Genomic DNA, 25846 nt, shown 5'->3' with positions numbered 1-25846 from the left:
CCTATTAGGTGCTTCATGAAGCCCTTCTAAGTGCCTTTTCATGCCACGTTTGGATTTTAATAAAGAATTTGTTGGGCTTTAAATAAAAGAGTTTATGCTAGAAGCGCTCAAAGGTAAAAATATTTTCAATATAAGCATTCCCAAACGGACCCTAAGTTGGGAACAATAGTACATACACGAGAGGCCAACACGAGGCGGGGCCCCCAACATTAAGATCAAATTATTTTTGGTCACCCAACATCAAGATCAGCATGATTGATGCATGTGATGCTTCTGGTAATGAGATCAAAAGTACTAATAAGTAAGACCAAAGAATCCAAATACATGAACAATGCTGTAATAGTGTTAGGAAAGAGTTTTCAGCTTGTTGTGATAGTATATTGGAGACAACAAGGGCACTTGGAACAATGCAAATAAGTGATTGAATATCAGTTGACTATGTTGTTATCCTTTTATTGAATTGAACAACATTTCAACTAACATCAACCATAAAACTAAATCAAATAATCTAATCTAACCACCAAAACTATCTAATCAACTTTAGCTAAACCCTTTAAGTCCTCATACTTTAAGTTTGATCTAATCTACATAGCTAGCTTGGACCAAGGCTTGAAAGAGAGAGCTTGGACCATTTCATTGTAAAATTCTTGGCGGGTAAGAGGTCCCTGTTTCTCTTTCACGGGTCCTCTCTCTCTAACTGGAAGACCAACTACTTCTTCTTCTTTACTTTTCGTTTCTCATATCGTATACGCCACTTACCAATATATCATCCTAAGCTCCGAAGTTTCTGAGCTCTCAGCTGCCCCTTACCTTATTCAAAGCCTGCCAAACTGTTGTTGCATGCTTCCCAAGCTTCTCAAGGTTCAGAGCTCTGTTTGTTTTTCTGTTACTTTTTAGTTGCTTAATTCATGTATTAATTGCTAGCGTTGTTTGTGCAGCCATTAAATATTCCCTTTGGTTTTGTCACTTAAATATTCTCTTTGTTTTTGTCTCTGCTTAATTCTTAAGTTTATAACGGAAGTTCTTTCATCCCTGTTTCTCTTTTTTTATGTTTTGGGTTCTAGCTTTTGGACCTCAAACGTGTATAGATGTTATGAACTTTGGTAAAGTTGCAAGCCTTTCGAGTTGGTTTTATGGAAATGGAATTGGGTATTTGCTCCCGCCTTTGAATTTTGAATTAGAGGCTCTGAAAAATATCATAATCACTGTTTAAAAGCCTGTGTTCCATCTTGTTTAGAATCTGTTTGATATGTTTTTCTGATAGGCTTTTGGGGAAATTTAATCTGAATTTATATGCTAGGAGGTACTTGTTAAAATACTCAACTTTGGAGGTTGAAGTACATGGAGGTTGTAACTTCTGTCTTCTATGTTTTTTCCAGGATTTTCAAGAGACTGGTCTTAGAAGTTTAGAGATTAAGACTCAAGTGGCTCTCAAATTTCTTTGGTCTGTAGACTTTCTCCTGTACCAAAAATGGGAAAGCAATTGCAGCGCCAGGACTCTGGTGTTGAGAGCAACCGTCCAGGCTGCATGTGGAGCCTAATGCATATGCTTGATTACCATCATTGGAACAATGTCAAAAATATGCTTCCACACAGAAAGCGCGCCGGAGGGAGACGAGTCAGATGTAAGCCACTCAATTCACCACAGCTCATCCTTTCCTCTGTTCATGTGGGATCCTGTTTTTGATAACTTGATACAGAAAACTCATAGTGAAAAATCTTCTGTAATGATATCTCATGCAAAGCTTCTAAGTTTACGAAAGTGTGAAGCGCTTGATTTGTGGTCCTGTGCATGTTTGATTTGGGATTAAGCCATGCGAATTCTGCAATGCTATTGCTAGATTTTTGTTCTCTTATGCAGATTATTTTGCTTCTAAAGCGGCTTATCAGATGCCCCATCTAGGAAGTAACTATTTTTGGCCTATAGGCCAAAACAGAAGGAACTATTGAAACCAATATATATTTTTCCAACAGAAGAACTGCTTCTACCTATATGTCTATTTAGATACGAATTATTTACCATTTTATAATTCAACTTTTTCGTAAGGAACGAAGAAGAGGCATTGTTACAACCATCATTTTGAATTAAGAGTAGCAAATGGTATACAGTAGGTGCAAAGACTTATCACTTAGCAAATCATTCTCTTAATGCACAGATAGTTGTTTACATTCAGAAATCAGTATTTGATTTATATGAGCTTAGCACAATACATCTCTTGCTTGCAGGCAACTATGAAAGTAGGAAAGCAGCGTTGAACAGTCGTGACGTTGGTCAAAGGGAAGAATTTGCAGCTGCTGATGCTGAACCTTTGCTGGTAAGTTCATGTCATTCTTTTGATTAAATACAGAATTCAAAAATCCAAGTTGTGATTTGACATCATGTTTTTGTGGTTATCAATAACCTCAAGATAGAACACAGAAGTGCTTCTCCGACTTGTCATGAAACATAAGCTGACAGTACCTTAATGTTTTATATTAGGTTCAACATCCCAGTACAGAAACTAGCTCAGCAAAGAAAAGGTCTGGTAAATCTCGCACAAAAGCATCAAGTGCTAAAGAGAAACCTCGTGAAGAAAGCACCAAAAGCTGGATTTTAAGCTTCCATGTGCAATCATGGTTGTGGCGTACGAGCGAAGTGCATGATGTACAGCCTTCAGAAAATTGTTTGGATAAAACAGGAAAGAGAGGCAGCACTAGTCCCAGCAAGAAACAGGCACTTTCTACAGAAGAAAGTGAAAAAGTCATGGAATTGGCACCGAACAAGAAGCCAACAAAGACTAACCAGGCACACAAAGACATTTCCAGTGACCAGTTTAATGACCATGCTGATATTCTGGAGATATTTAAGGCAAACAAGGAATTTTTCTTAAAAATCCTACAAGATCCAGATGTTAATACAAACCAGTTTCCTGGCCTGCAAAATTCCAAGAACAAAGTCAGACTAACAAAATCAAGGTCATTTCCTGTAGCTGATTCATCTCAAGCTAGAAATATTAGGCCTAAGAGAACACTCAAACACAAGCAGAACGAAGTTTGGTCCTTCCCCAAAGGAGAAATACTGCTTTCTGGTACTCAGACACCAAAGTTAGTGACATCCGAATCTCAAGAGGATTATTCTATGAAGTCCATGCCTTACGTGGCTGGTGATATCAGTGTAGGCAGCAGTGTCATGAAACAAGAAACAAGCTTTTCTTCTCCGGGTTTGCCTGAGGGATTTAGTCACCAAGGGTGGAATCAGTTGGTCATAAATCGTTTCAAAGATATAACACAGAAGCTAATGTATGCAATTCAGGAGGGCAAGAAGGAAAATGCTGACCCTTCCATTAAGGCACTCTTCCGGAAAGACCCTTCTGGATGTGATGAGAAAGAATTGTCCGAAACTCCGGATATAGCCATGGGACAACAGAGACACAAGGTGGATGGTTTTGATGATAATCTTGGGAAGCCAAGAATTCGCCGTGTAAGAAGAACCTCCTCTTTAGATGAGTCACTGAATAGATATACTCAGTTGTTTGAGTCTAGTTACAGCAGTGATCAAAACAAATGGGATCGCTCTAGGAGCTTAAAGTTGAAAAGTGAAGAAAAAGTTCCTTCAACTGGGAATGCTCAGAAATTCACTAGAAGGAATCTCTCATTGCCTGATCTTGACTATTTTTGTTCCACCTTAAATGGGGCACCGAAAGATGCTTTTCGTTTAGGGATGCCAGTTAAAAATGCTGTGGACCACAATACGAATAAGGAAAATGATGGTCATGTTGAGCCCAAGTCAGTGAGCTTTCCTGTAGAAACAGATAAGTCTGAACAACTAGATGCTATTACAGAGACAGAGTTTCAGAATAACATGGTAGAAAGAAGTGAAAACAGTGGTAATATTGTTGACACAGAGGACCTTGATGATCATTTAGTTGAGCCAGCAATAGGAGAAATCAGAACTCACCAGAAACAAGAGATTGGTTTAAGAATGAATCCAGAAAGTGAGCTAGCACAACCAATTGAAAGTTCTATTCTTGAACCTAATCTTTCAGACTATATAACTAGCCATGCAGAGTTTTCAACCTCAGAAGGTAAGCAACATTCTGCACAGTTTTCAACCTCAGAGTTCAAAGTATTCTATGTTTCATTATGTTAAACAACTAAGTATCTCTATCAATGATCAAGTGCTAATGCATCGTTTTCGTGCTATGTATGATTTGATCTAATTGGTTTGTCAAAATTGTATCAGGTTCAGAGATAAATCCTAGGAGCTCCCATGTGAACGAGTCAGATTGTTTAGCAGCCTCCTGCAACATTGTAAACACTGAAATTGAACACAAGAGTGTGGACAATCACTCCGCGAGATTTGTATTCAACAAAGTGGATGATCCCGATTCTGAATTCAATTATGTGAAATATGTTCTTGAGCTGTCAGGCTTCATAGGTCATGAGGACCTTGGGACATGGCACTCACAGGACCAGCCTTTAGATCCTGCATTATTCAAGGAACTGGAGGCTTGCTTTCAGCATGAACTTGATCACCAGCTTCTGTTTGATTTAGTTAATGAGACACTGCTTGAGGTTTATGAAAGATCATACACCTACTTCCCAAGAGCCTTGTCCTTGAGTGGATGCATCCGTCCAATGCCCAAAGGGCACCATCTTCTTGATGATGTATGGACAAGAGTTAGCTCATACCTGAGCTTGAGGCCGGAGATGGACCAGTCGTTGGATGATGTCGTGGCTAGAGATTTGGCAAAGGGTGATCGCTGGATGAACCTGCAATGGGACACTGAGTGTGTGGCACTTGAACTCGAGGATTTGATCTTTGATGAACTATTAGATGAAGCTATTTGTATTTGATATTGTTTAGGCCAGATCACAAGCTGCTAGCTTAAGCTTTGTACATAGAAATTTTTGTATGTAGTTTATTAATATCTCATGTATAGGTACCTTAGATTTTGTTTGATGTCTTAGATTGTACTTGAATGTCATCTGTGCATTCAAATTAAGTGAATGCAAAAGGTTTTTAGCGTAAAAAATTGTCACTCTCCGAAACTTGGGAAGGGACATCGCTTGTTCTAAATTTATTATGGTATATGCAAAAGTTTTTCTAATTTATTTTAAAATCATATATATATATTACTATTTATTAACAAATTTAAATATTTATACTTTTTTTATGAGGCAAATATGGTAGCAGATGAGTTAACTAATCTTGGTAATCAGCTTGATTATCTTTGTATATGGATTTGTAATTTTCCAAATAGTGTGGCTCTAAAGCTTTAATATGACCTTAGAGCCCATCAATCATTCCCAGCCCATCAGCCCACCCACTGTTGGTCTTGTGCAGCCTGCAAGCGCTTGCTTTCCCTCGTTCTCGTTGCAGGCTCTCTCTCTCCCGCAAGTCGCAAGTTGCAAGTTGCAAGCTTCAGCCTCCTTCATCCTCTAATCCAACAGCGACGCCTAACAAGGTGGGTATTCTCTCTGATTCTCCTTGATTATTGCTATATTCAATGAGGACATTTTTGTGGGTTCTGTTTTTCCCCAACGCTGACTAGCTTCGGTTTCTTTTGGTATTTCGAATATTTTTCTTAACCCCTAGTGTTCATGGGGTTTAAGAGTTGTGGGTTCAATCATAAACAGTGTTCTAATTCTGATGCTATCCTTGTTACTTTGATTGCAACATATAGTTTGTTTATCTCTATTCAATACTGATAATTTCTGGGACTTCGTTCTATACTCTTTCCTGCCTTTTTGTTTCCTCTGGTAATATACAGTTTCTTGCTGCTGGTAGTTTTAAGTAAAAGGGATTTGTGATTCACATAGATAATATAGTATATAAGGTAATTTACATAAAGGGTGACCTCTGGTTAATTTCTTAGATTAAACCCATGATAAATTTGAAGGTTGGTGGTGATTGTGGTGAGTTTAGTGGCAGTTATGCATTAAATAGCAAAAAAAATTCTTGTATAGATGTGTTGCTGTTCATTTGCCCATTTGAAAGGCCGTCTTAATTTATGCAATGGACTAAAAAATTTCAGAAAGAAAACATCTTTCTCACTGTTATATCATATTCCGTTTTTGTTTTCTGCGTCTCTAGCATCACATGATAGCAAGGTGATAGCTGGTTTACATTGAAGGCATAAGAAGAGTTTGAGGGGTAAGAAAAAGGAGACAGATGCGGGCGCACCTTACAAAATCGCTTTCGCACATAAAGGCCTTGAGGCAGTCTTCCAAGTCTCCATGGCTTTTTTTGTGTTCTTCTTCCTACTGTGATGCTCCTCACAAGAAGTCAAAGCTTGCCCCTCTACAGGTTGCTACATTCCTGCCTCTCTCTTATCAGGCCTTATTCTTCCCAGTTTTCTTCATTTGATTGTCTTTTTCTAAAGCAACATATCTTCGGATATTTTGGATTTTTCTTTCTTTCTTTGTAGGAAAGGAGAATGATAGACAGGTTCAGGCTTTATGCTAAAGGGGGTGGTGGTGGCAGTGGTTGCACCAGCACTCGCCGTAGTCGGCATGATCGCCGAGGAAGACCTGATGGTTGGTTCTCTATGATAGTTCAATGACTATAATCATATTTTGATTGAGCAGCGTGTTATATGTTTACTTCAAATCAAGCTACTTCAACAGTTTTATGGTTTTTCTTTTTGGAAATTGTGAACATTTCTTCTCTGTGGCATTCCTGCAATTTCCATCTAACCCGGGAGCTAATGTAGGTGGGAATGGTGGAAGAGGTGGTGATGTGATTTTGGAATGTTCCCCAAGAGTTTGGGACTTCAGCGGTTTGCAACCTCACCTTGTATGTACCTCTTATCTTTCCCATCTTTCTGAACTATGTTTAGCTTTATGGTCCACCATTGTTATTGAGTATTAGTTATGTCGTTCCAGATTGCACAGAGAGGGGGACATGGATCCTCAAAGAATAAAATTGGCACCAGAGGAGCAGATAAGGTATCCGTGTTTAGCAGTCCTACTTACCTGCATGATTGTGTCATATAGTTTGTCGTATGCCACCTATCCAAATCAGAATGCAGAATTGATAGTAAATTTTTTCTCTTTTATTTTTTTGGGTAGGTTGCCCAAGTGCCCATTGGCACTGTGATTCATATTATGAAGGGTGAAATTCCTTCTGTAGTTGTAAGCCATTTTTCTGAAGATTTGGATCCATGGGAGACTCCAGGTATGCCTATTGGTGATGCAACTGGATCTGACCAGCACTCTGCCCTTACTAGCCTAAATACAGAAGAGGATACTGGCAGCTCATCATCTCAACCTCAAAGAACCGTTGAGGAATCAGCTGGCAAAACCACCCAAGTTGGATCAACTGATATTCATTCCCAATCTTCATCTTCTTCATCTGAGAGTTGCACAGAAGATGAGACAGAGAAAAAAGAACAACTTCAGTTGAATGTTGCTGAATTGACTGTACAAGGTCAACGAATAACTATTGCTTGTGGAGGGGAAGGTGGTTTGGGTAATGTGTCCTCTGTGAAAGTATTTGATGATGAGGAGTCGTCCATTCGTGTTGGTTTGCCTGGTTCTGAAGCTGTTCTTATATTAGAGCTAAAGAGCATTGCTGATGTGAGCCTAGTGGGAATGCCAAATGCCGGTAAAAGCACTCTATTAGGGGCTATATCGAGGGCTAAGCCTGCAGTGGGCCATTATGCCTTCACAACTCTTAGACCGAATTTGGGGAATCTGAACTTTGAGGACTTTTCACTCACAGTTGCTGATGTTCCAGGACTCATCAAGGGTGCACATGAGAATCGCGGACTTGGACATGCATTCCTGCGGCACATAGAACGAACAAAAGTTATAGCTTATGTGGTAGACTTGGCTTCTGCATTGGATGGTAGAAAGGGAACCCCGCCTTGGGAACAGCTTAGGGATTTAGTTTTAGAGCTTGAGTACCATCTAGAGGGTTTATCAAATCGGCCATCCTTGATAGTAGCAAATAAAATAGATGAAGACGGTGCTGAAGAAGTGTATGAAGAATTGAAAAGAAGGGTGCAAGATGTTTCTATATTCCCTGTATGTGCTGTTTTGGAGGAAGGAGTGCCAGAGCTAAAAACTGGTCTTAGGATGCTTGTGAATGGTGAAATTTCAGACAGACTCCATTTAGATAAAATTATGGTTGACTAAAGTTTAGTGATATCTCTGCAGAAAAGAATATCGTTTTGCCGGCATAGCACAATGGTCATTTGTTTGAGTTGTAGAGTTTCAATTCAGATTGCAGGTATTTGAAAGCCAACTTGAGTTGTAGATTTACATTGTTTTGCAGTATCCATGCTCAGTTTTCCACATGAACATCACACTCTCAGTTTAGAATTATACTTCTGTAAGGCAATCATTTCTTTTCAGTTTCAGTATACCCATGTATGTATTGTAACCCAAAAATGAAATTTCAAAATATGAACAAATGATTTTTCTTTTTCGTGGTCAGACAGACTTATCATGTTAGCAAATATGTTTGAATCACCAGATTGAAATGAAGATCAAGCTCACTAATGTGATTTGATTTGCAAGATCCTTGGTTATGTGTCTGATCGATTCAGATCCTTTGTTATGTTTTCTGATGTTACTATTTAATTATTTTCTCAATATGAACTTCTAATTCTAAGTTTTGACACTAAGCACAAACAGTGTTGAAATAGAATATATAGACATTGGATCATTTATGTAATCTATTTTATACATGTCAATGTCAGGTATAATAATGCGAAGAAGATGATAAACCACATAAAACAATTACGTTTGGATTTCAGAAGATAATAACTTTGCCAACAAGTTTAATATTTTAATACCCCACAAGATATCAGCAAGTTAGAATAACTTTGGAGGAATTTATTTCTTGTTTTTGTTTTTAAATTAATTAATTAAATTTTTTTATATAAAAAGAATGGAAGGGAAATGGAGAAGAACCTGGGAGGAAAAGAAAAAGAAAAGTAGGCCACAAGTGGTGAAGAGATTTGAAAAGAATATCATCTCACTTTTGGAGTCACGATTAAAGAATGCTCCACAATCAGGGGATAGAAGGCCTTGAAGGCCCACCATATGAAATGGTTGATCAATAATGAGAGAGAGGCTCCTTTCATCTCTTTTCTGCGTCTCTATTCCAAAACACATGTGAGGAGAACTAAACTACAACAACATAAATCGAACACGAAAAGTGAGGATGGACACAGATTTGGCATAGCACAACTTGCAAGTGTAGAGAGAGCACTTATCTTCATATCTGAAGTCAAAGTCTTGTCCTCCACCCTTTCTTTCTCCAAATCTTTAGGCCTCTTTCGTATCAAAAGAAATTAACAAATTTGTGTCAATAATTTGATGAGTCAAGATTAACTTAAAAATGTCAGAAAATGCTACGTCAATGAATACATAGACTCCATTATAGAAACTACATGCATTTACGGTCAGAAATCATTAGCGATGTGCGCATAGATGAGCTATCATAACATTTCTTAAAAACGTTATCACTTCGATTGGTGATGTTTTTGAAAAACCGTATCGCATACCAAAACCCCTTTTTAGACTGTCTTTTAGCATCAACCTTCCTAGACGTTAAGCGATCATAGTGGGTTGGGATTCCAAAGGGGCCACCAAAGTTTATGTCTATAAGGAAAAAAAATTATACTAATTGTTCTGGGACCCCAGACGAACATTTCTAATTTTTCTTTCGTCTCTTTGACGTGTACATTTAGTAAGTCTTCTAAGCAAGCAGCAGACTTCATGCCTTCTTAAGATGTCATTTACCAAGACAATTAATTATCGGCCAAAACAAAACTTAGGTCAATTAAAATTTATTTAAATAAAACTGACAATTGTTTAATTGATCCAAAACAAGTGCAATTATTATTATTTTTATATTATTTTCAATAAGAGTGATATGGCGTGTTTGATAAGCCCAAAGTTGATTGATAACTTGATACCATAACATAATAATCTCAGAAAATGACCATTTTGTCAATTCATGTATGTTTGGTCGATCTGTCCATCCCAGGACTGATACTTCTATGGATTTATTAGTCTGAAGTTTGCCTAGGTTAGTTGCCTTGAGGCAGAGAGCTTCATGTGTATAATAATAAAAAGACAAGGCATTGAATCTAGCAATAAACCATGACTAGCTTCATCTAATTAAGTTTTTTCAAAACCATAATCATAGCTCTCTGGTTCCTAACATTGGTTTCTGCATGTATAAGAAAAAGCAGCCACTTGGTGGATGCGCATGTGCCTTTTTGTTTTCATTAAAATTTTATGCAAAGGAACCTTTTTTATGGAAAGAGTAAGTGGAAAAGAAAATGAAAAACCCATTTCACTATATATAAAAAAAGGAAGAACACTTCCACAAATCAATAAGTAGTTGAGGGAATTCATTTGGGTGGTGCACATGAATGATAAGAAATTAGATCCTAAACTTCCGTTTTCAACATTGATACTCTATTTAAGTTTTAGAGTATTAGGTCTAGTGCAATAGAAAATAGCATTGACTTGCATATTAGAGGTCTCAGGTTCGAACTTATTGAAAACTTGACGGTATGAGTGAATTTTATTAATGACAAAAAAATATACTAAGGACATAATGAGCCTTACCCCTCAAAATGCTAGTACATGTAGATAAAAACATACTTATCAAAATCCAGAAAAATGTCATCAATTGTAAATAAGAAACGAGGCCTTTATCACATCTTCAATTAACATGTCAACAACTAATCAATTCATCAAAATCCCTAATTAATAATTCATACAAGCAAGAACACCAAAGTCAATTTTAATTCCTATTTTGCCATCATGAGAGAGAGAGAGAGAGAGAGAGAGAGAGAGAGAGCATCCAAAAATTCCAGTTTCTGACTTTTACATATACAATAAAACTGATTCGCATAAACATCCACCCTTGTCAAGAAGGTTTCAGGAAATATGATGTTCTCACGCAAATACATTCTAAAAAGAGTAAAGAACTGCAGGTGGTAAACTGGATTAGATTAGCCACTTCAGTTCATAGTGATTGCCAATTTGCTACATAGTCTAAAAGGTAGGCTTGACTTGGACGACTTCCATCGTGTTGATAATTCCATCACAGGGCGGAGATGATGAGGCCTCTTCATTTTTATTTTAATGATGAGATAGAGAGAGAGAGAAGAAAAGTCAGTCTAGTGGGGTTGGTTGATAAGATATGCCTAGGCTAGGGTATTAATTTAGTTTTAAAGTTTAAAAAAAAAAAAAAAAAAAGGGAGTTCCATGGGCTATATAGCCCAAAATCAACACAGAAAAGACAAGGTGGATGGATCTCCATTGGAGTATTTGCGTTGTTGCCTTGTTGGCCGGTGCAAGTAACTGTTTAAACCTTGATTCATTCTACCCAGATATCTAGACGTCCAGGATTGCTCCACGTGTACGGTGGATGTCTACCACTTCAACCTTCAACTGCTCTATAAATGACAGCTTAAGGTCCTCACAAGAAAACTCATCCTAGACTTTTGAGTGAATCCAATTCCCTAGCAGTATAACAATCATCTCCTTCTCCTTCACCAACTTTTGAACAAAAATGTCTTGCAGCTGTGGCTCAAACTGCTCCTGCGGCAGTGACTGCAAGTAACTGTTCTATTCCCCTAATATTTTTAATTAGGAATTAATTAATTTTTTTTTTTTTGCCTAATATTCTTTTGTCTTATGATATATGTGTAGATGTGGAAAAAAATACCCTGACCTTGAATACTCAGAGACCACTTCTACTCAGACCATCATTGCTGGGGTTGCACCTGTGAAGATGTAAGTAATTCTAGGAATAAACTCTCATCAAATTTTCCATGCACATTAATTAACTCTGTTTTGGCTCGTTTGAGAGTGATTTTCGGGAGAAATACCTCCCATAAGAATTTATCCCGAGAATCACCTCCCATGTACTTCCCTATAAAATTACTTAAAGTGATTATTTGGAGAAGTGATTCTTCATAAAAGTGATTATAAGAATCACCCCAAACGAGTCTTTAATTTCAAGACATATATGCTAAAAATAAGTTAAAAATAAATTAAAAAAATAGATTTGTATTATAATTGCAGGTACTATGAGGGTTCTGAGATGAGCTATGGAGCAGAGAATGACTGCAAGTGTGGCTCAAACTGCAGCTGCAGCTCATGCAGCTGCAACAAATGATCATAGCTAGACGAGGTCAAGTAAAAGCTGTGATGGTGGTTTCTATAAATAAGAAAAGACTGTAAAAGTTGAATATGAAAGTTGGGTTTTAGTGCTTGCTGTAAAATAATAAGATTGCCATTTGATCTGCAAATCCATGATCTCTCCTAGCTAGAAGCTAGGGTTTGTGATTTGCTTTGTGGCTTGTGGCTACCTTTGTATGTTAGATCTTTCTGAAGTATATGTGTTTGTTGTTCTGGTTTCTTCTGGATTTGACTTTGATGCGTCTTTGTTTGGGGTATTCAAAGACTATATGGAAATGGAAGTATGCATGACACCAGCACAAGTACTGGTCATGATGATCCATATATATATTTTTTTCTGGATGTGACTGGAATCGGATTTCAAGTCTTCAACCACCCATACGTACGCAATGGAAAAACCCAAAAGATATTTGTCATATGATCAAGCAAAACCTAGAAAATTTCTCTTAGAAATTTAACCACAGAAAATAACCACTCTGTCATAACATTGGGGTTAGTTGTTGACTTAAGGCATTTAATTTGCACTTACTAGCATCATCTAAATAAGTTTTTCTAAATAAGTCTTACATATATAATAAAAAGCAACCACTTGGTACCTTTTTTCTTTTTTCTTTTTTTCTACCGAGGAACTTTTTGATGGAAAGATTGGACTGTTATCAATTTTAAGCATAAAGTGGGAAAGGAAAAATGAAAAACCCATTTGACTATTAAAAAGGAGCAACTCCTCCACAAATAAGATCACAAATTTGAGTGGTGGACATGAATGACACGAAATAAGATCCAAACATTGGCAGTACTGTATTTAAGTTTTGAAAAGGATATCTCCAGAGTTGAAAGTTTAGTATTTAAGAATTATATTCCAAACACAATTAAATAAAGCTATGAAAGAAACATATTATTTAGAAAAAGAACACAAGTTCACATAAGGTTTAGGAGAAAATGATTTTAAAGTCCTAGAAACTTGAATTGTTGACTGTTGGGCAGACTGTCCTTCTTTTGTTGCTTCATTTTATTTTATGTTTTTTTAGTAAATTTTTTTATATTTATGTTAAGTGCACCCAAGTAAAAAAAAAATTTCATTAAAGACCAATCATTTTAACAAAAAAGGTGCACCAGTAATCAATGTCACTGTCAGAGAATGACATAGTTATAATAACTGGAACGGCTTGTTCTTATTTAGAGGCATTAGACCATTTTATCTTCATGTCCTCCTATTTTTTCTTATAATAAAGTAAGCCCCTAATATTATGTGAGTTTGACAATTGTCAAATTCTAGCAAAATTGACAAATTTCCCAAAAACATAAAAACAGAGTGAAAGAATTTAACAGTGTCTAAACCACATTGATTTTAAAAAATAACTCCTCAATTTTAAAGAGCCAAAATTTTCTCATCTTACTTCGGAAAAAGCGATCACAGGAAGCGTTACCCCTGATAGACCGTCTCCCCTCCCCCTGTATTCTTTCGTCACGAAATGAAAGTATATAATTTTAGCACAAAAAATAAGGTGGATGGATATCAATCAATTCAATTGGAGAGGTGGGTTCTTTTCTTTCCCTGTTGGGCAGAAAACTTTATTAATTCTACTAGATATATAGCTGTCCAGGATTGTTCCACGTGTACGGTGGATCTCCCCCAGTTCAACCTTCAACTCCCTATAAAGAGCTGCCAAGGCCTCACAAGACAACTCATCCCAGACTGAATTCAATTACCAAGCATTATAACAACCTTCTCCTTTTCATTCACCAAATCTTTTAACAAAAATGTCTTGCGGCAACGGTAATTGCAGCTGTGGCTCAAACTGCTCCTGCGGCAGTGGCTGCAAGTAACTCTTCTATTCCTCTAACCATACATGTTATCATTCTCTATAACATTTAGGAATTATTTAATTTGTTTTTTCGTTTTGCGTAATTTTCTTTTCTCTTATGTGTATATGTGTAGTTGTGCCTACCCTGACTTGAGTTACTCAGAGACCACTTCTACTGAGACCATCATTGCTGGGGTTGCACATGTGAAGATGTAAGTTCTAAAAAAAAACTCTCATCAAATTTTCCATGCGCATGAACTCTGTTTTAATTTCATGATATGATTGCAGGTACTATGAAGGTTCTGAGATGAGCTATGGAGCAGAGAATGACTGCAAGTGTGGAGCAAACTGCAGCTGCAGCTCATGTGGCTGCCACAAATGATCAAAGCTAAGACAAGGCCAAGAAAAGCGGCCATGATCTCTATAAATAAGAAAAGGAGTGTTAAAAGTTAAATTTCCAAGTTGGGTTTTAGTGCTTATTGTAAAATAAGATTGCCATTTGATCTGCAAATCCATGATCTCCTAGCTAGCTAGCTAGGGTTTGTGATTTGCTTTGTAGGTTGTGGCTATATCTGTATGTTACATCTTTCTTAATTATATATGTGTTTCTTGGTCTGCTTTCTTCTGGATTTGATTTTGAGGCATATGCATCTTATGCATGCTTGGGGTTGGAAATGAGAGATCAAATTGTGCTGAAGATGAACTGAGAGCTCTTACTGACTTTTGGTTTGAGCCATTAATTTAGAAGACACAAACTATACAGCTGTCTGCATGACGCCAGCATAAGTACTGGTCATGATCCATTTCTTTTTTTAAAAAAATTCTTCTGATGTGACTGGAATTGGATTCAAAGTCTTCACATATAATTGATTAGTTAAAGAGCCATTTACTTGTGTATTTGAAGTGAACCACTGGTTAATTACTGGTGTATGAAATATTTGTCCATTATAGTATACTCAAGAAACAATTGTGTGAAAAGAACAATTATAATGTCACGTGTGATTACTTTTTCATGTAATAATCTATGATTGTAAAACAATATTATTCATGTTTGACAAAAGTTTTTCTATAATATAGCCAGCACCCAAAACGAAAAATCTAATTTCTTATCAATGTTGTTCCTTATCAGATTTTAGGGTGCATTTAGAAAATTAGAGATTTATAAGCTTGGGTCAGTCAATTTGGGCCTCTAGGTAGGTCCTTGGCTTGAATTTCAGATTTTGGGCTCGAGTAAATGGGTGAATTTTAGCACTTAGCAGTCACCTGATGCAAATTGCTTTCAGTGTTTGCTGCTTCCGAGTAAAGCATGCAAACGCTGTACCTTGTGATACGGCGCAGGTTCGTTCAGGCAAAACCTCAAACAGTTTATGTCCCATATTTTTCTGCCAACAAAATCTCGTCTAGCTTCAAATTTTTTCTTTGCACCCAAACACCAAATGATTTTACCGGGAAAGTCTCCGAGTCAAAACGAGAAGAACCCAGGTCCTGCTTATCTTATAGGATTGAGAAGCTGCCTAATGGAGAACCAGTTGGGTCTGCTTTCCAGAGCTGGATGGGTGATGGCTTTCCCATTCATAGAGGTGACATCTTTCACGCCATTAACCGTCTTAGGAAGCTCAAGTTGAATAAACGCGCTCTTGAGGTCTCTCTCTCTCTCTCTCTCTCTCTCTCTGCTTTCATTTGGATAATAGGTAGATTTAACTGGTTGTCTTTGTTTAGTTGCCTGCCTTTTAGTTGCTGAGAAAATTGAGGAAAAGAAAAATGTGAACTTTTTTGGGTAAAACTTTGAGCATTGCGTTTTATGTTGTTTCTGGGTTCTCAAATTACAATGGGAATATTATATAAGCTCCTGTAGATAGCCAAAGAAATTAGCCTCGGGTAAAGGGAGGTCTTGCTGTTTTTCTTTTCTGGGATAAATAAGGAGGTGTTGCTTTTTAAGATTCCATTCCATGTGTGATAAACTTTAATTTAGTGGTAATATTGATCCTGCAAAATTACATTCTGATGACTAGCAGCCCAATTCCCACTAGCCATACCTCAAGCAGGACCACCAATCTTACTACCCTTTTGAAATTTGAACCAATTTGGTGGAGGGTTGATGGATTTTAAAGCTAAAGCTATTGCTTTTGATAGGTAATGGAATGGGTGATCAGAGAAAGGCCCTACAGGCCAAAGGAACTAGACTACTCTTATCTGTTGGAATTTACAACCAAGTTTCATGGGATATCTCAAGGTAAAGAACTCTTTACACGCGTTCCTCTTGAGTTTCAAAATGAGCTGCTTTACAACAATCTTGCGATTGCTTGCTTGGATAAGGGTGCAATAAGGCTTCCACTTGAGTGTATGAAGAAAATGAGGGAATTGGGTCATCCCATTTCACACTTGGTATTTAATCGACTCATTATTCTCCATTCCTCTTCAAGGCGTAAAAAGTTGATTGTAAAAATCCTTGCACAAATGAGGGCTGATAAAGTGGTTCTACATGCCTCCACATTCAACATTCTCATGAAAATAGAAGCCAACGAAAACAATATTGAAGGATTGATGAAGGTATACTCCGATATGAAGCGAGCAAAAGTTGAGCCGAATGAAATATCTCACTGCATCGTAGCTACTGCCCATGCAGTGGCAAGGTTGTATACCGCAGCTGAAGCGTATGTTGAAGCCTTAGAGAAGTCAGTTACAGGTAGTAACTGGTCAACACTTGATGTTCTAATTATGTTGTATGGTTATTTAGGGAAGGAGAAGGAGTTAGAGAGAACTTGGGGTTTAGTGAAGGAACTCCCCCATGTTCGGTCTAAAAGTTATGTGATGGCAATTGAAGCATTTGGTAGAATCAGCCAACTGAGCCGAGCTGAAGAACTTTGGTTAGAGATGAAGGCAGAAAAAGGGTTGAAAACTACTGAGCAGTTCAATTCTATGATATCTGTGTATTGCAAGCATGGGCTTATCGATAAAGCATCTAAGCTTTTCAGGGAAATAAAGGCAGATGGGTGCAAACCAAATGCCATAACCTTTCGCCATCTTGCTTTGGGTTGCTTAAAAGCAGGATTGGTAGAGGAAGCCATTAAGACTCTAGAGATGGGGATGAGTTCGACAATGAGCAATGGTGTCAGGAATTCTACCCCATGGTTGGAGACCACTCATTCAATAATTGAGGCTTTCGCTGAGAATGGTGATGTAGGGAACGTTGAGAAGTTGTTTGAAGAACTTACGAAAGCCAAGTATGCAAGACATACTTTTGTATACAACACTTTAATTAAGGCTTATGTGAAGGCCAAAATTTATGATTCGAATCTTTTGAAGAGGATGATTCTAGGAGGCGCAAGGCCAGATGCCGAAACCTATAGTCTGATGAAACTTGAGGAGCAGTTTCGAACCTGATTCTGAGTTGTAATATAGTTGTAACTTGTAAGGTGGTCTGATACATTTAATAAATTAATATTGAACCGTTGATTCCTCTTACACAAAATGTTTATCAATGTTGTAAATGGAAGATAATGCATAAGTTGCTCGTTGAATGTAATGTAATATAGTTGCTTTTCTTATGCGTAATGGACCCATTTGTGACTAGCCTTTACAACTCAATTCATTGCAAGTGCTGCCAATGCTCAGTCCTTCCTTCAGTGAATTCAACAAAAGGTGCAACCAGTATACTAGCATCTATCTTTATCATCACGTAAGCATGTGTCTATTTCTCACACAACATTTAGTCACATGCTGAGAAGAATATTTAGTCACGTAATGAGAGAGAGAGAGAGAGAGAGAGAGAGAGATGATACCACTGACAGGGATCGGAAGACAGATTGCAGTTTACTTTGAGAATTGCTTTTAGGCACTCATCTACTCTCTAGATCCTTATGGTTGACATATCAACTGGAAAATAAAATGATTACCCCAAAATTCAATGTTTTTTCATCAGCTATGCATTTTCGAGGAGGTTGATCTCTCAGTTTTCATCATTATATAAATGTTGACTGCTGAACGAATCTTTTGGCCATTTTTGTACAACATCAAATTGTAAATAGAAGTTCATACCGCCAAATAATCAATTAATATGCAATCAACCAGTGTAGGCTGTTGCATACACAGTTCTTGAAGGATTCGCATCCAGATTATAAATTCACTTTATCAAGTGAAAAAAGGATGAACGTATAATTTTCCCTGCACCAATATCAGTTAGCATCTAACATATTGCTCGAGAATGATAATATTTGAAGATGGGATTCATAATCCATTGTATCAACCTTCAGTAGTTTAGTTGAAGAACACTTGAACATTCGTTTTACAATGCAACAACTTCATGAGAAAAAAGACACAAGAAACCTACTACATAGTTCTTCTGGATCTGCAGAGAGATCGGTTAGAATATTTAATACTTCCATGTTCAGGTGAGATAGTTGATGAATTCCACAGCGGTTGCAATGGCACCTCCTGTAATTGCATCCACAATAACTTTATCCTTGCCCTTATTGGTGGCTGCAGATACTAGAGCCCCTGTCAAAGCACCCCCCATCATGGCATTCTTCTGCAAGAAATCAAAAGAAAAAGAATGAGCAGAGGCAGCAGTATTAGTTGAAGTCCGAAAATTTTCTTTATTAAATAAACATGAACTTGAAATGGCATGATTGAAGCTTTGTGAAAAACTGACAGTCAAGTCTGAAACAAGAACTCTTTGATAGTTCTTAGGTCATGTCTCAATGATTAGAATTTTGTCCTGGGATGAATTAGTGGTTGAAATTGGTATGCATATGGGATTAAAATCAATAGGAGAAAAAAAGACTGCAAAGATTTAACGTGAGCTTCTTTCACAAGAAAAATACCATGCAATCTCCTAAATATAATTTCATAAGCTACCTGTGCATACTTAAAATGAACAATTACGAAAAGCAAGGCAACGGGAGGATCTGAGGAACATAGAAGTTAGAGTTTGATAAATTAGTAAGTGGAGATATCTGAAACAAAATATATATCACAAGCTACATGCGCAAACTCAAAATGAATGAGTAGGAAAATTATGGCCAAGTAAGGTATCTGAGGAACATAAGAGTTCTAACTTTTCAACCAAGAACCACATTCTTTAGCTCTTTCCTAAAAGCTCAGGTATAGTAGAACTAGCTATCTAGAACTAGAACAGACATACCCAGTCTCTGGTGCCACGGACCCTTTCTAAACCATACTCTGCTCCCACATATACTCCGGCTACAGTTCCTGTCAGTGTAATAGAAGAAATTGTTGATGCGGTTCACCAAGTTCAAAAGTAAGGAAGTGGAAACATTTTCCCAGAAGATTTACATAATCTTATGCATACATACATGATACATCTAACTTTCAGTGACATATGACTCTACTTACCCCAATATGCACCTTCTTTACACATCTTCTTCAACTGCACAAACAGCATTTCCAATTAGCAGGATTAGGAAATTGTATAATATCCGGATTTTTTCTGACGTGCACTGATAAACAACACACCTCTTTTAACAAATTAGCACAGTAAGAGTAAGACCTCCGAGAAGCAATAGATCAACTAAATAAAACCAAATGAGAAAAAAACTGAAGACGCTGAAATTAATTTAAAGTAGCTACTAGTTACCTCTCAGATCATACAAGTAACAAAATTGTAAACCAGTGGATTAAACAAGGGAGGGTCCTGGTTAGTATTTACTCACAGTGTGCTCAGCATCGTGAGTGGAAATGCTCCCTGTAAACATCACTTGAAATTATCAGTAAATGTCACCCCAAAAAAAAAAAAAAATCTTATTCAACAACGATTACACCATCTACACCATCAGACTAAAACAGGAAATGATGAACACTTTAACCAAATGAGTCAAGAAACCGACACATAATAAGAGTGATTTTTCATAAGAGACTCAAGATTAAAGCTTTTCCTCTCTCTCATTTTCCTCGGGAACCAAACAGTTGGACTGGCAATAATGACAATAAAAAAAATACCTTTCTTGACCATCTTGTAAGCATCCTCTGCAGCAGCTCTTGTAGCAGCGACCTGAACAAAACCAGAAAAACAAAACGACGCCTTTCAAGTTCTGAACTGAAGCATTGATCCCAAAGATCAAAACCCAGAAGCAAAATACATAAATAAATTACGAAAAGAAACAAAAATGTTAAGGATAAATAAAAAATTACAACAAAAAAACACGTACGGTTCCGATCTTCAAGAAGCCATCGAAAGTATGGTTGAGCAAGGGGTTCCCCAAGTCGACTATCACATCAACCTTTGGCCCTGATATCATCCCTGAGAAACTGCTTCTTGGCATCTTCTTCTTCTTCTTCTTCTTTCACCACCTACACACACACCCTCTCTCTCTCTCTCTCTCTCTCTCTCTTTCTCAGTCTCACTCTCTCTCTCTCTCTGTTTGTACGTGTGCGTGACTGTAACACTAGGTGACAATTTGGGGTGAGATTGGTCTTTGTATTTATGATCTTTTTCAGTAATGGGCAGTTTTACCAAAATGCCATCGGAAGCTCCATCCAACCTCAATGGGCGGTGCCTGTGGATCAAGTGCACGTGAATGTGTCAATACTCGAAATGTCATTTGTTTTGATTGCAAGCCAAATTTTTTAATCTTGCCATCAATTTTTCTTTAATTTTTTGGGCAAAGGTACAAGCTTTGCTTTTAGTCCATTAGTTACTCCATATGAGATCTTAACTTATTGAGATGGTTAAGGCTTGAACTTTTAATTGCTTGTCCATCACTTGCTCATTTCAATGTTTTGATTCAGAATTTTCCATTGATATAGATCGTAACCCAACTTGTATTATTATTAGAATTGGATATGATTACAATGTCGCTAAAGAAGGATTACCAATCATTAAATTTTATAGGAGTCCTTCATCAACGGTTGTGAATAACTGATTTTTCTGAATCTCTTTCGACCTTGGTTGTCGTAGTAGCAAGTTAGAAAGATTGAGAAATAGGATCATCTGATTTGAATCCTAAAATGCAAGAAGAGGTAGGGGGATTTTATTGCACTGAACTGTTTAATAAAGAAGGAAACACAGGACAAGAATGACAAAGATGAAAGTTATGCAGTTTTGCTTGACTTACAGACAGCAAAGTTTGTGTCTTTGTAGCATAACTCTGTTTTGCATGCATTAGCAGAAAATATGCAATACAGTCATTGTTCTACAATCTACTTAGGGGGAAAATGAATACCAGAAAAACTGATGGAACTCAAATTGAGTAAACAGGGATTTTTCTCCAACTTAATCCAACTCCATCCGTGAAAGAAAAGGCATAGATATGACCCTTTTGCACAGCTTCATGCCCATCACCAGGCCTAAACATTGGTGCTGGGAAAACTGGCAAGGCATTTGATCCATCAACCTGCAGGCAAAATCTATCACTCTCTCCCACCAAAACCCACACCTCCTTTCCCCCAACTTGAACCATTTTTGCTCCATGTGATTTTAGTCTTGGCCTCTCAACAATTTGGTTTGGAAAGAAACTGATCAATCTGCACCTGCATATCAAATTTGGATTAACCAATACAGTCCAAAGCCACAGCTTCACACCTAACTGATCTGACCAAGTAAGTAACATTAAGCGCCCGTTGAGTGATGCTGCAGTGAACCCATCTGCCTCCTTGGGCACAAATGACTTTAAGCACACCCAGGAGTTGGTGCTGGGGTTGTAGATTTCAGCCGAGTGCTTGAGAGTTGCGCTACCACCGACCACGAAAAACCTGCCCTTGTGAGTAAAGCCGTCTGCAAATGCTCGCGGTTCTTGCATGTTTTGCAGTGATTGCCATTCCCATGTCTTCAGGTTCAATCGTTCAACCAAATTCAAGTAAGATGAAGGATCAATATCTGCATATCACACATCAAGTTCCACATGGTAAGTGGTGTGGTTGGGAGAGAATCTAAGTATGATCAGAGAAATATGATTATGATTCTTATTAGCCTCAAAGACTAGTTTATCAAAATCGAAGTCTTTGGTCATCTAATTTTCACTGGTGGTTCCTTAGTACACATCAAATGTGGTCCAAAGGGGCTCAAACATAAGTAGTTGATCAGCATCCATGTTAGGAGATTGTTACCAATTTATATGAAATTGTGTCTGAAATTTCTGCAAATATCTGTTACAAAAGCACTTGAATCCTGGCTTTGAATCCATCTAAAAAAACTCAGTATACAGTCATCTACAAAAGCTTTATCAACGTGGCAGATATACCTACTTATTCTTAGCGTGATCCATGGCTAAAAATTAAAATTGAAAATTGTTTGCTTGAGTACCCAATCAGCAAACCTAATTGGGTAATTGGTTATATTTGAGCGTGAACCTAATTTTAATATATTTTCCAAGACCAAGGCATACACAAAAGAAGGAAACTGGATGAACATTATAGCAGTACTTACTGGAAGATTTGCCCTTATAGCCTCCTGCAACATAAAGCCAGTCATCACGAAGGGCACAGGCAGCACCGAACGGGTTCCGATCCTCACAATTCATTTTAGGCACATCATGAAGCGAATTTTCACTGGATGAATAGGTACACAGGGTGGCATGAGGCTGATGAGGACTCTGCACCAGCTTGGCACACAAGAAATGTTCAGGCAGGACCCCAATAACTTGGATTCTGAACACCGGCGACAGAACCCGAGGGACAACCACAGAATGGAATTGGGTTGGAGAGAATTGATAGGCAAACCATTCCCATGATGAACATGGAAAGGTCTCTACTTGTTTGCTGCTGCTTTTGTTGTTGTCTTTGTTGTGATCAATGAGGGGTTTGTTTGGGATTTCAACAATGCAAATATCATTGAAAAGGCCAGAATCAGAAACTGGGAAGATGGAATTGTGTAAAGTAATGGTGGAATATTGATCATTGGGTTTGGCATTTGAAGCTGAAGAAGGTGTTCTGCTAAGGTACCACCACATCATGAGTTGGCTGAGGCTCTCCGGTTTCTTTGACTGAGAGAGATATTTGGATGGAAATGACAGAGATTATAGGATTGGAATTATGAAGGTTTGTTGGGTTTTTATTTTGCCTGAATCTCCTAATTTTGGGCATTAATTGGATCTACTGTTATAGTGTTATGTGGTGGGCTCTGTAATTAAAGGTCTGTGATGTGTGGGAATTGAGCACCAAACTCAGTCAACTTCTTAAACTTTCTTTTTGGGTTAATTGTATGTTACTTTTAATTTACCCATGAACTTGTATGTTACTTTTTATTTATACTCTCAACCTTTTTTTTTTTTTTTGGAAAATTAAGTACACAAATTAATTTTTATTGTCAATTCCCTCCTATTGTTTTAATCTCAACATTCATCTAATTTGCTGTTACATATGAGGGTAAATTGGCCATTTTATATATATATATATAACAAAAGACAGAGCATGGTAAAACATTCAAAATACCATTGGTTACTGCAAATATTAAGAATTGAATTATTAATTAAGTAAGGATAATATGCTAAATTCACACCTTTTTCATATTTAAAAAATTAAAATTAAAAGAAAAATTTTTATAGAACACAACTACCCATTATCTTTTTTAATTCTAAAATAAATTTTTTTAATAAAAAAAAAAAGCCTCTCGGAAGCGCATGCAAAGAAGCTAGTAAAATATTAAATAAATAAATAAATCATTTTAATGAACAAAGGGCCCACCCACTTCACCTCTTTCCCTTTTGTTGTAATTAAAAATACGGAGATGAGTGGGGAGCTCAAATGGGAGAGAAAGATAGGGGGATAGAGAGGGAGAAAAGGGAGGGTGGCTTGCGGTGGTGGTCATAGGGGAATAAGGGGGAGGGATGGGTCTCAGGTCTAAGGATTAATTAGAGATCGACTATTCATCCATAAGACAATCATGGTGCCTCATGTTTAAGGATTAACCTTGCTTCATTGCAACCGAATAAATCTTGTTTGACATGCAAGTAGAACTTTCATACAAGTTTCCTTATTTTATCGCGTTCAATGAACTCACTCCCTAGCAAGCACCTATGCACTTATCTCAATGTCCTCCCACGAATGAATCGTGACTAGTCATCCTCATGTTTAAGTAGATAGAGTGCGTACCAATCTTTGTGGTTTGTCAATGCCCAATTAAACGATCTTATGACCGGAACATTTTTGGTTTGAGTTATAGGGAAAGGTCCCTTTACATCTAACCTCATTAGATCACTTTCTTTATCTCATAAATCCATGAACTTGTCAAATAGGTCAATGGTCATGCATGGACCGTCACCTCTGTTGACATAATTTCCGTTTTTTATAAACCTAAATAATTGGTTTAATTGAAGCCATAAAAGATTTCATCTAATAATTGGCTTTCAAGGCATTCTTCTAACAAGTATTCCATATGAATAATGTAGCAACTGCACCAAAAAGGATCACAACTACAATGAGGCGATATGCATTGTGGATTGCACTTAGAATAAAACCACCAGCTATGAACCCCATCACGAAAAATAGAATCAAAGACCATAATATTAGCTTCAGGAAGCTCTTCCTAAACGAAAACTTGTCGTCTTGGCTAAGAGTAGTAACGGCATGATTGCGAACAATGGAGGAACCTTGTACTTTCATTGATCCGATTAACTCCAAAGGACCATATACCTTACGGGGAGCCTCAAAAGCATTTAGTGGGCCAGAAGAAATGGGTCTAGATGTAATGAGACCTGTTGCACGGAGAATAGGAGGAAGAGGTCCAGAGTTTTGGCGGCCAGTTGGTGTTACCCCACCAAATTGAGGACCAGACAACTTCTTAAGAGGTTCTGAACACAAGAAAAAAGGGTCAAAGCTCCTTCATTTAAAAACGGGATTGTAGTGCAAATCCAAATCCTTAACTAGTTCTTAACAAACTGTCCTATAAGTTAAGAACTCTGTAGCACTAACTTCATATGCAAGCTACCAATACCATTTCTAATACAATTAAATTGAACAATAGCTTCAAATAAATTGATGTAAATAAAAAAAAATAAAGTTTATAAGAGGCAATGATCTAATACAAACATGAGACTAAATTTGAAAGGCCCCGCCCCGAATTTCTCAAAACCCAAGGCGAATCTTGTGGAATTCCCGGCATCACCCCGATGTCAGGCCCACTTACTAAAGACCGAGACTTTCTGCCGAAATTTCGGCAGAGTCTCCCCAATAAATTGGACATTTCCCAAAATTTCAACTTGCATAAAAACGCATTTAATATCCACAACTGGCAGCATCCATAATATAATTTCATGCAATTCACATAAACAGCCTTCAGCCTTTCAATAATTTTCAAATACCAAGCATGCTAGCAAATCAATTCATTCCTTAAACAAGGCAAACGATAAATTCAAATATAAATTATGACTACTAGATTTCAACGTACATCATCTAACTTTTTCAATTTCAACATACGAGGTTTTAACCTCCTAACACAATCACATCTATGTCCGCGGCTGCACCTAATAACCTTCGGCTGGCTGCCTACATACCCTCAATGAGGGATCAAGCCACACATAGTTCTTCCTTAAAACCCAATTCCACACATAGGCAATACCTTATTTTGTTTCTATGTATTTCACATAATCTCCTCATACGCCGGTACAACCAACGCCACGTATGGGGCTTGTCAACAAGCCGGATAACCTACGCCACGTGCGACCATACCATACTATCACAATATCTCCACATACGCCGGTACAACCAACGCCACGTATGGGGCCTGTCTCATCGCAGAATAACCTACGCTACGCGAGACCTGAACATCATATCACATATCTCCCCATACGCCGGTACAACAAACGCCACGTATGGGGTCTGTCGACACGCCGGATAACTTACGCTACGCGCGACCTCAACATCATATCATATATCTCCCCATACGCTGGTACAACCAACGCCACGTATGGGGTCCGTCGACACGCCGGATA

The 25846-nt window shown here is 37.6% G+C and overlaps 7 protein-coding genes across 10 annotated transcripts; 5 read left to right on the top strand and 2 right to left on the bottom strand.

Annotated features, from left to right (window-relative positions):
* Nucleotides 1-618: 618 nt before the first annotated feature.
* LOC117629510 lies at nucleotides 619-5059 on the top strand. Of its 2 annotated transcripts, none has more exons than XM_034362013.1 (5): nucleotides 619-861; nucleotides 1380-1625; nucleotides 2227-2315; nucleotides 2480-4064; nucleotides 4223-5059. In XM_034362013.1, the coding sequence occupies exons 2-5, from the start codon at nucleotides 1472-1474 to the stop codon at nucleotides 4834-4836; spliced, it is 2442 nt and encodes an 813-aa protein (XP_034217904.1). In that variant the 5' UTR covers nucleotides 619-861; nucleotides 1380-1471; the 3' UTR covers nucleotides 4837-5059. The 2 variants fall into 2 exon arrangements, with proteins under 2 accessions (XP_034217904.1, XP_034217905.1); XM_034362014.1 differs by lacking the exon at nucleotides 619-861 and adding an exon at nucleotides 913-1149.
* A 254-nt stretch (nucleotides 5060-5313) lies between these two features.
* LOC117631505 (probable GTP-binding protein OBGM, mitochondrial) lies at nucleotides 5314-8504 on the top strand. 3 transcript variants are annotated; one of them, XM_034364711.1, is made up of 6 exons: nucleotides 5314-5447; nucleotides 6117-6289; nucleotides 6411-6519; nucleotides 6696-6778; nucleotides 6868-6930; nucleotides 7054-8504. In XM_034364711.1, exons 2-6 carry the CDS (start codon nucleotides 6155-6157, stop codon nucleotides 8119-8121), a joined length of 1458 nt encoding a protein of 485 aa, XP_034220602.1. In that variant the 5' UTR covers nucleotides 5314-5447; nucleotides 6117-6154; the 3' UTR covers nucleotides 8122-8504. The 3 variants fall into 3 exon arrangements, with proteins under 3 accessions (XP_034220602.1, XP_034220600.1, XP_034220601.1); XM_034364709.1 differs by having other exon boundaries at nucleotides 6077-6289; XM_034364710.1 differs by lacking the exon at nucleotides 5314-5447 and having other exon boundaries at nucleotides 6028-6289.
* A 2931-nt stretch (nucleotides 8505-11435) lies between these two features.
* On the top strand, nucleotides 11436-12379 carry LOC117629800 (metallothionein-like protein type 2). Its single transcript, XM_034362412.1, has 3 exons — nucleotides 11436-11571; nucleotides 11665-11748; nucleotides 12040-12379. The coding sequence occupies exons 1-3, from the start codon at nucleotides 11525-11527 to the stop codon at nucleotides 12131-12133; spliced, it is 225 nt and encodes a 74-aa protein (XP_034218303.1). The 5' UTR covers nucleotides 11436-11524; the 3' UTR covers nucleotides 12134-12379.
* A 1446-nt stretch (nucleotides 12380-13825) lies between these two features.
* On the top strand, nucleotides 13826-14586 carry LOC117629799 (metallothionein-like protein type 2). The gene is made up of 3 exons (XM_034362410.1): nucleotides 13826-13979; nucleotides 14096-14173; nucleotides 14250-14586. Exons 1-3 carry the CDS (start codon nucleotides 13918-13920, stop codon nucleotides 14341-14343), a joined length of 234 nt encoding a protein of 77 aa, XP_034218301.1. The 5' UTR covers nucleotides 13826-13917; the 3' UTR covers nucleotides 14344-14586.
* A 625-nt stretch (nucleotides 14587-15211) lies between these two features.
* On the top strand, nucleotides 15212-17474 carry LOC117631620 (pentatricopeptide repeat-containing protein At1g07590, mitochondrial). The gene is made up of 2 exons (XM_034364871.1): nucleotides 15212-15603; nucleotides 16095-17474. The coding sequence occupies exons 1-2, from the start codon at nucleotides 15268-15270 to the stop codon at nucleotides 17343-17345; spliced, it is 1587 nt and encodes a 528-aa protein (XP_034220762.1). The 5' UTR covers nucleotides 15212-15267; the 3' UTR covers nucleotides 17346-17474.
* A 681-nt stretch (nucleotides 17475-18155) lies between these two features.
* Nucleotides 18156-20351, bottom strand: LOC117633203 (outer envelope pore protein 16, chloroplastic). The gene is made up of 6 exons (XM_034366917.1): nucleotides 20129-20351; nucleotides 19920-19971; nucleotides 19634-19665; nucleotides 19317-19350; nucleotides 19105-19172; nucleotides 18156-18489 (listed from the first exon to the last, which is right to left on the bottom strand). Exons 1-6 carry the CDS (start codon nucleotides 20240-20242, stop codon nucleotides 18349-18351), a joined length of 441 nt encoding a protein of 146 aa, XP_034222808.1. The 5' UTR covers nucleotides 20243-20351; the 3' UTR covers nucleotides 18156-18348.
* A 579-nt stretch (nucleotides 20352-20930) lies between these two features.
* Nucleotides 20931-22996, bottom strand: LOC117632045. Its single transcript, XM_034365417.1, has 2 exons — nucleotides 22345-22996; nucleotides 20931-21795 (listed from the first exon to the last, which is right to left on the bottom strand). The coding sequence occupies exons 1-2, from the start codon at nucleotides 22868-22870 to the stop codon at nucleotides 21161-21163; spliced, it is 1161 nt and encodes a 386-aa protein (XP_034221308.1). The 5' UTR covers nucleotides 22871-22996; the 3' UTR covers nucleotides 20931-21160.
* Between the last annotated feature and the right edge of the window lie 2850 nt (nucleotides 22997-25846).

Source organism: Prunus dulcis, chromosome 6 (genome assembly GCF_902201215.1).
Source record: "Prunus dulcis chromosome 6, ALMONDv2, whole genome shotgun sequence".
Taxonomy (NCBI): Eukaryota; Viridiplantae; Streptophyta; class Magnoliopsida; order Rosales; family Rosaceae; genus Prunus; species Prunus dulcis.
The sequence above is the reverse complement of the archived record's forward strand: the minus strand, read 5'-3'. Positions and strand labels throughout refer to the sequence as shown.

What these genes read in the sequence shown, in the direction of transcription:
- LOC117629510 (XM_034362013.1), top strand. Translation starts at nt 1,472, where the DNA reads ATGGGAAAGCAATTGCAGCGCCAGGACTCTGGTGTTGAGAGCAACCGT. An exon ending in CGGAGGGAGACGAGTCAGAT is followed by an intron (nt 1,626 to 2,226) that starts GTAAGCCACTCA and finishes TCTTGCTTGCAG; the next exon opens with GCAACTATGAAAGTAGGAAA. An exon ending in CTGATGCTGAACCTTTGCTG is followed by an intron (nt 2,316 to 2,479) that starts GTAAGTTCATGT and finishes GTTTTATATTAG; the next exon opens with GTTCAACATCCCAGTACAGA.
- LOC117631505 (XM_034364711.1), top strand. Translation starts at nt 6,155, where the DNA reads ATGCGGGCGCACCTTACAAAATCGCTTTCGCACATAAAGGCCTTGAGG. An exon ending in CAAAGCTTGCCCCTCTACAG is followed by an intron (nt 6,290 to 6,410) that starts GTTGCTACATTC and finishes CTTTCTTTGTAG; the next exon opens with GAAAGGAGAATGATAGACAG. An exon ending in GCACCAGAGGAGCAGATAAG is followed by an intron (nt 6,931 to 7,053) that starts GTATCCGTGTTT and finishes TTTTTTGGGTAG; the next exon opens with GTTGCCCAAGTGCCCATTGG.
- LOC117629800 (XM_034362412.1), top strand. Translation starts at nt 11,525, where the DNA reads ATGTCTTGCAGCTGTGGCTCAAACTGCTCCTGCGGCAGTGACTGCAA. An exon ending in TCCTGCGGCAGTGACTGCAA is followed by an intron (nt 11,572 to 11,664) that starts GTAACTGTTCTA and finishes ATATATGTGTAG; the next exon opens with ATGTGGAAAAAAATACCCTG. An exon ending in GGGGTTGCACCTGTGAAGAT is followed by an intron (nt 11,749 to 12,039) that starts GTAAGTAATTCT and finishes TTATAATTGCAG; the next exon opens with GTACTATGAGGGTTCTGAGA.
- LOC117629799 (XM_034362410.1), top strand. Translation starts at nt 13,918, where the DNA reads ATGTCTTGCGGCAACGGTAATTGCAGCTGTGGCTCAAACTGCTCCTGC. An exon ending in TCCTGCGGCAGTGGCTGCAA is followed by an intron (nt 13,980 to 14,095) that starts GTAACTCTTCTA and finishes GTATATGTGTAG; the next exon opens with TTGTGCCTACCCTGACTTGA. An exon ending in GGGGTTGCACATGTGAAGAT is followed by an intron (nt 14,174 to 14,249) that starts GTAAGTTCTAAA and finishes ATATGATTGCAG; the next exon opens with GTACTATGAAGGTTCTGAGA.
- LOC117631620 (XM_034364871.1), top strand. Translation starts at nt 15,268, where the DNA reads ATGCAAACGCTGTACCTTGTGATACGGCGCAGGTTCGTTCAGGCAAAA. An exon ending in TGAATAAACGCGCTCTTGAG is followed by an intron (nt 15,604 to 16,094) that starts GTCTCTCTCTCT and finishes TGCTTTTGATAG; the next exon opens with GTAATGGAATGGGTGATCAG.
- LOC117633203 (XM_034366917.1), bottom strand. Translation starts at nt 20,242, where the DNA reads ATGCCAAGAAGCAGTTTCTCAGGGATGATATCAGGGCCAAAGGTTGAT. An exon ending in TTACAAGATGGTCAAGAAAG is followed by an intron (nt 19,666 to 19,919) that starts GTATTTTTTTTA and finishes TGATGTTTACAG; the next exon opens with GGAGCATTTCCACTCACGAT. An exon ending in TCCGTGGCACCAGAGACTGG is followed by an intron (nt 18,490 to 19,104) that starts GTATGTCTGTTC and finishes GATTTCTTGCAG; the next exon opens with AAGAATGCCATGATGGGGGG.
- LOC117632045 (XM_034365417.1), bottom strand. Translation starts at nt 22,870, where the DNA reads ATGATGTGGTGGTACCTTAGCAGAACACCTTCTTCAGCTTCAAATGCC. An exon ending in CTATAAGGGCAAATCTTCCA is followed by an intron (nt 21,796 to 22,344) that starts GTAAGTACTGCT and finishes TGTGATATGCAG; the next exon opens with ATATTGATCCTTCATCTTAC.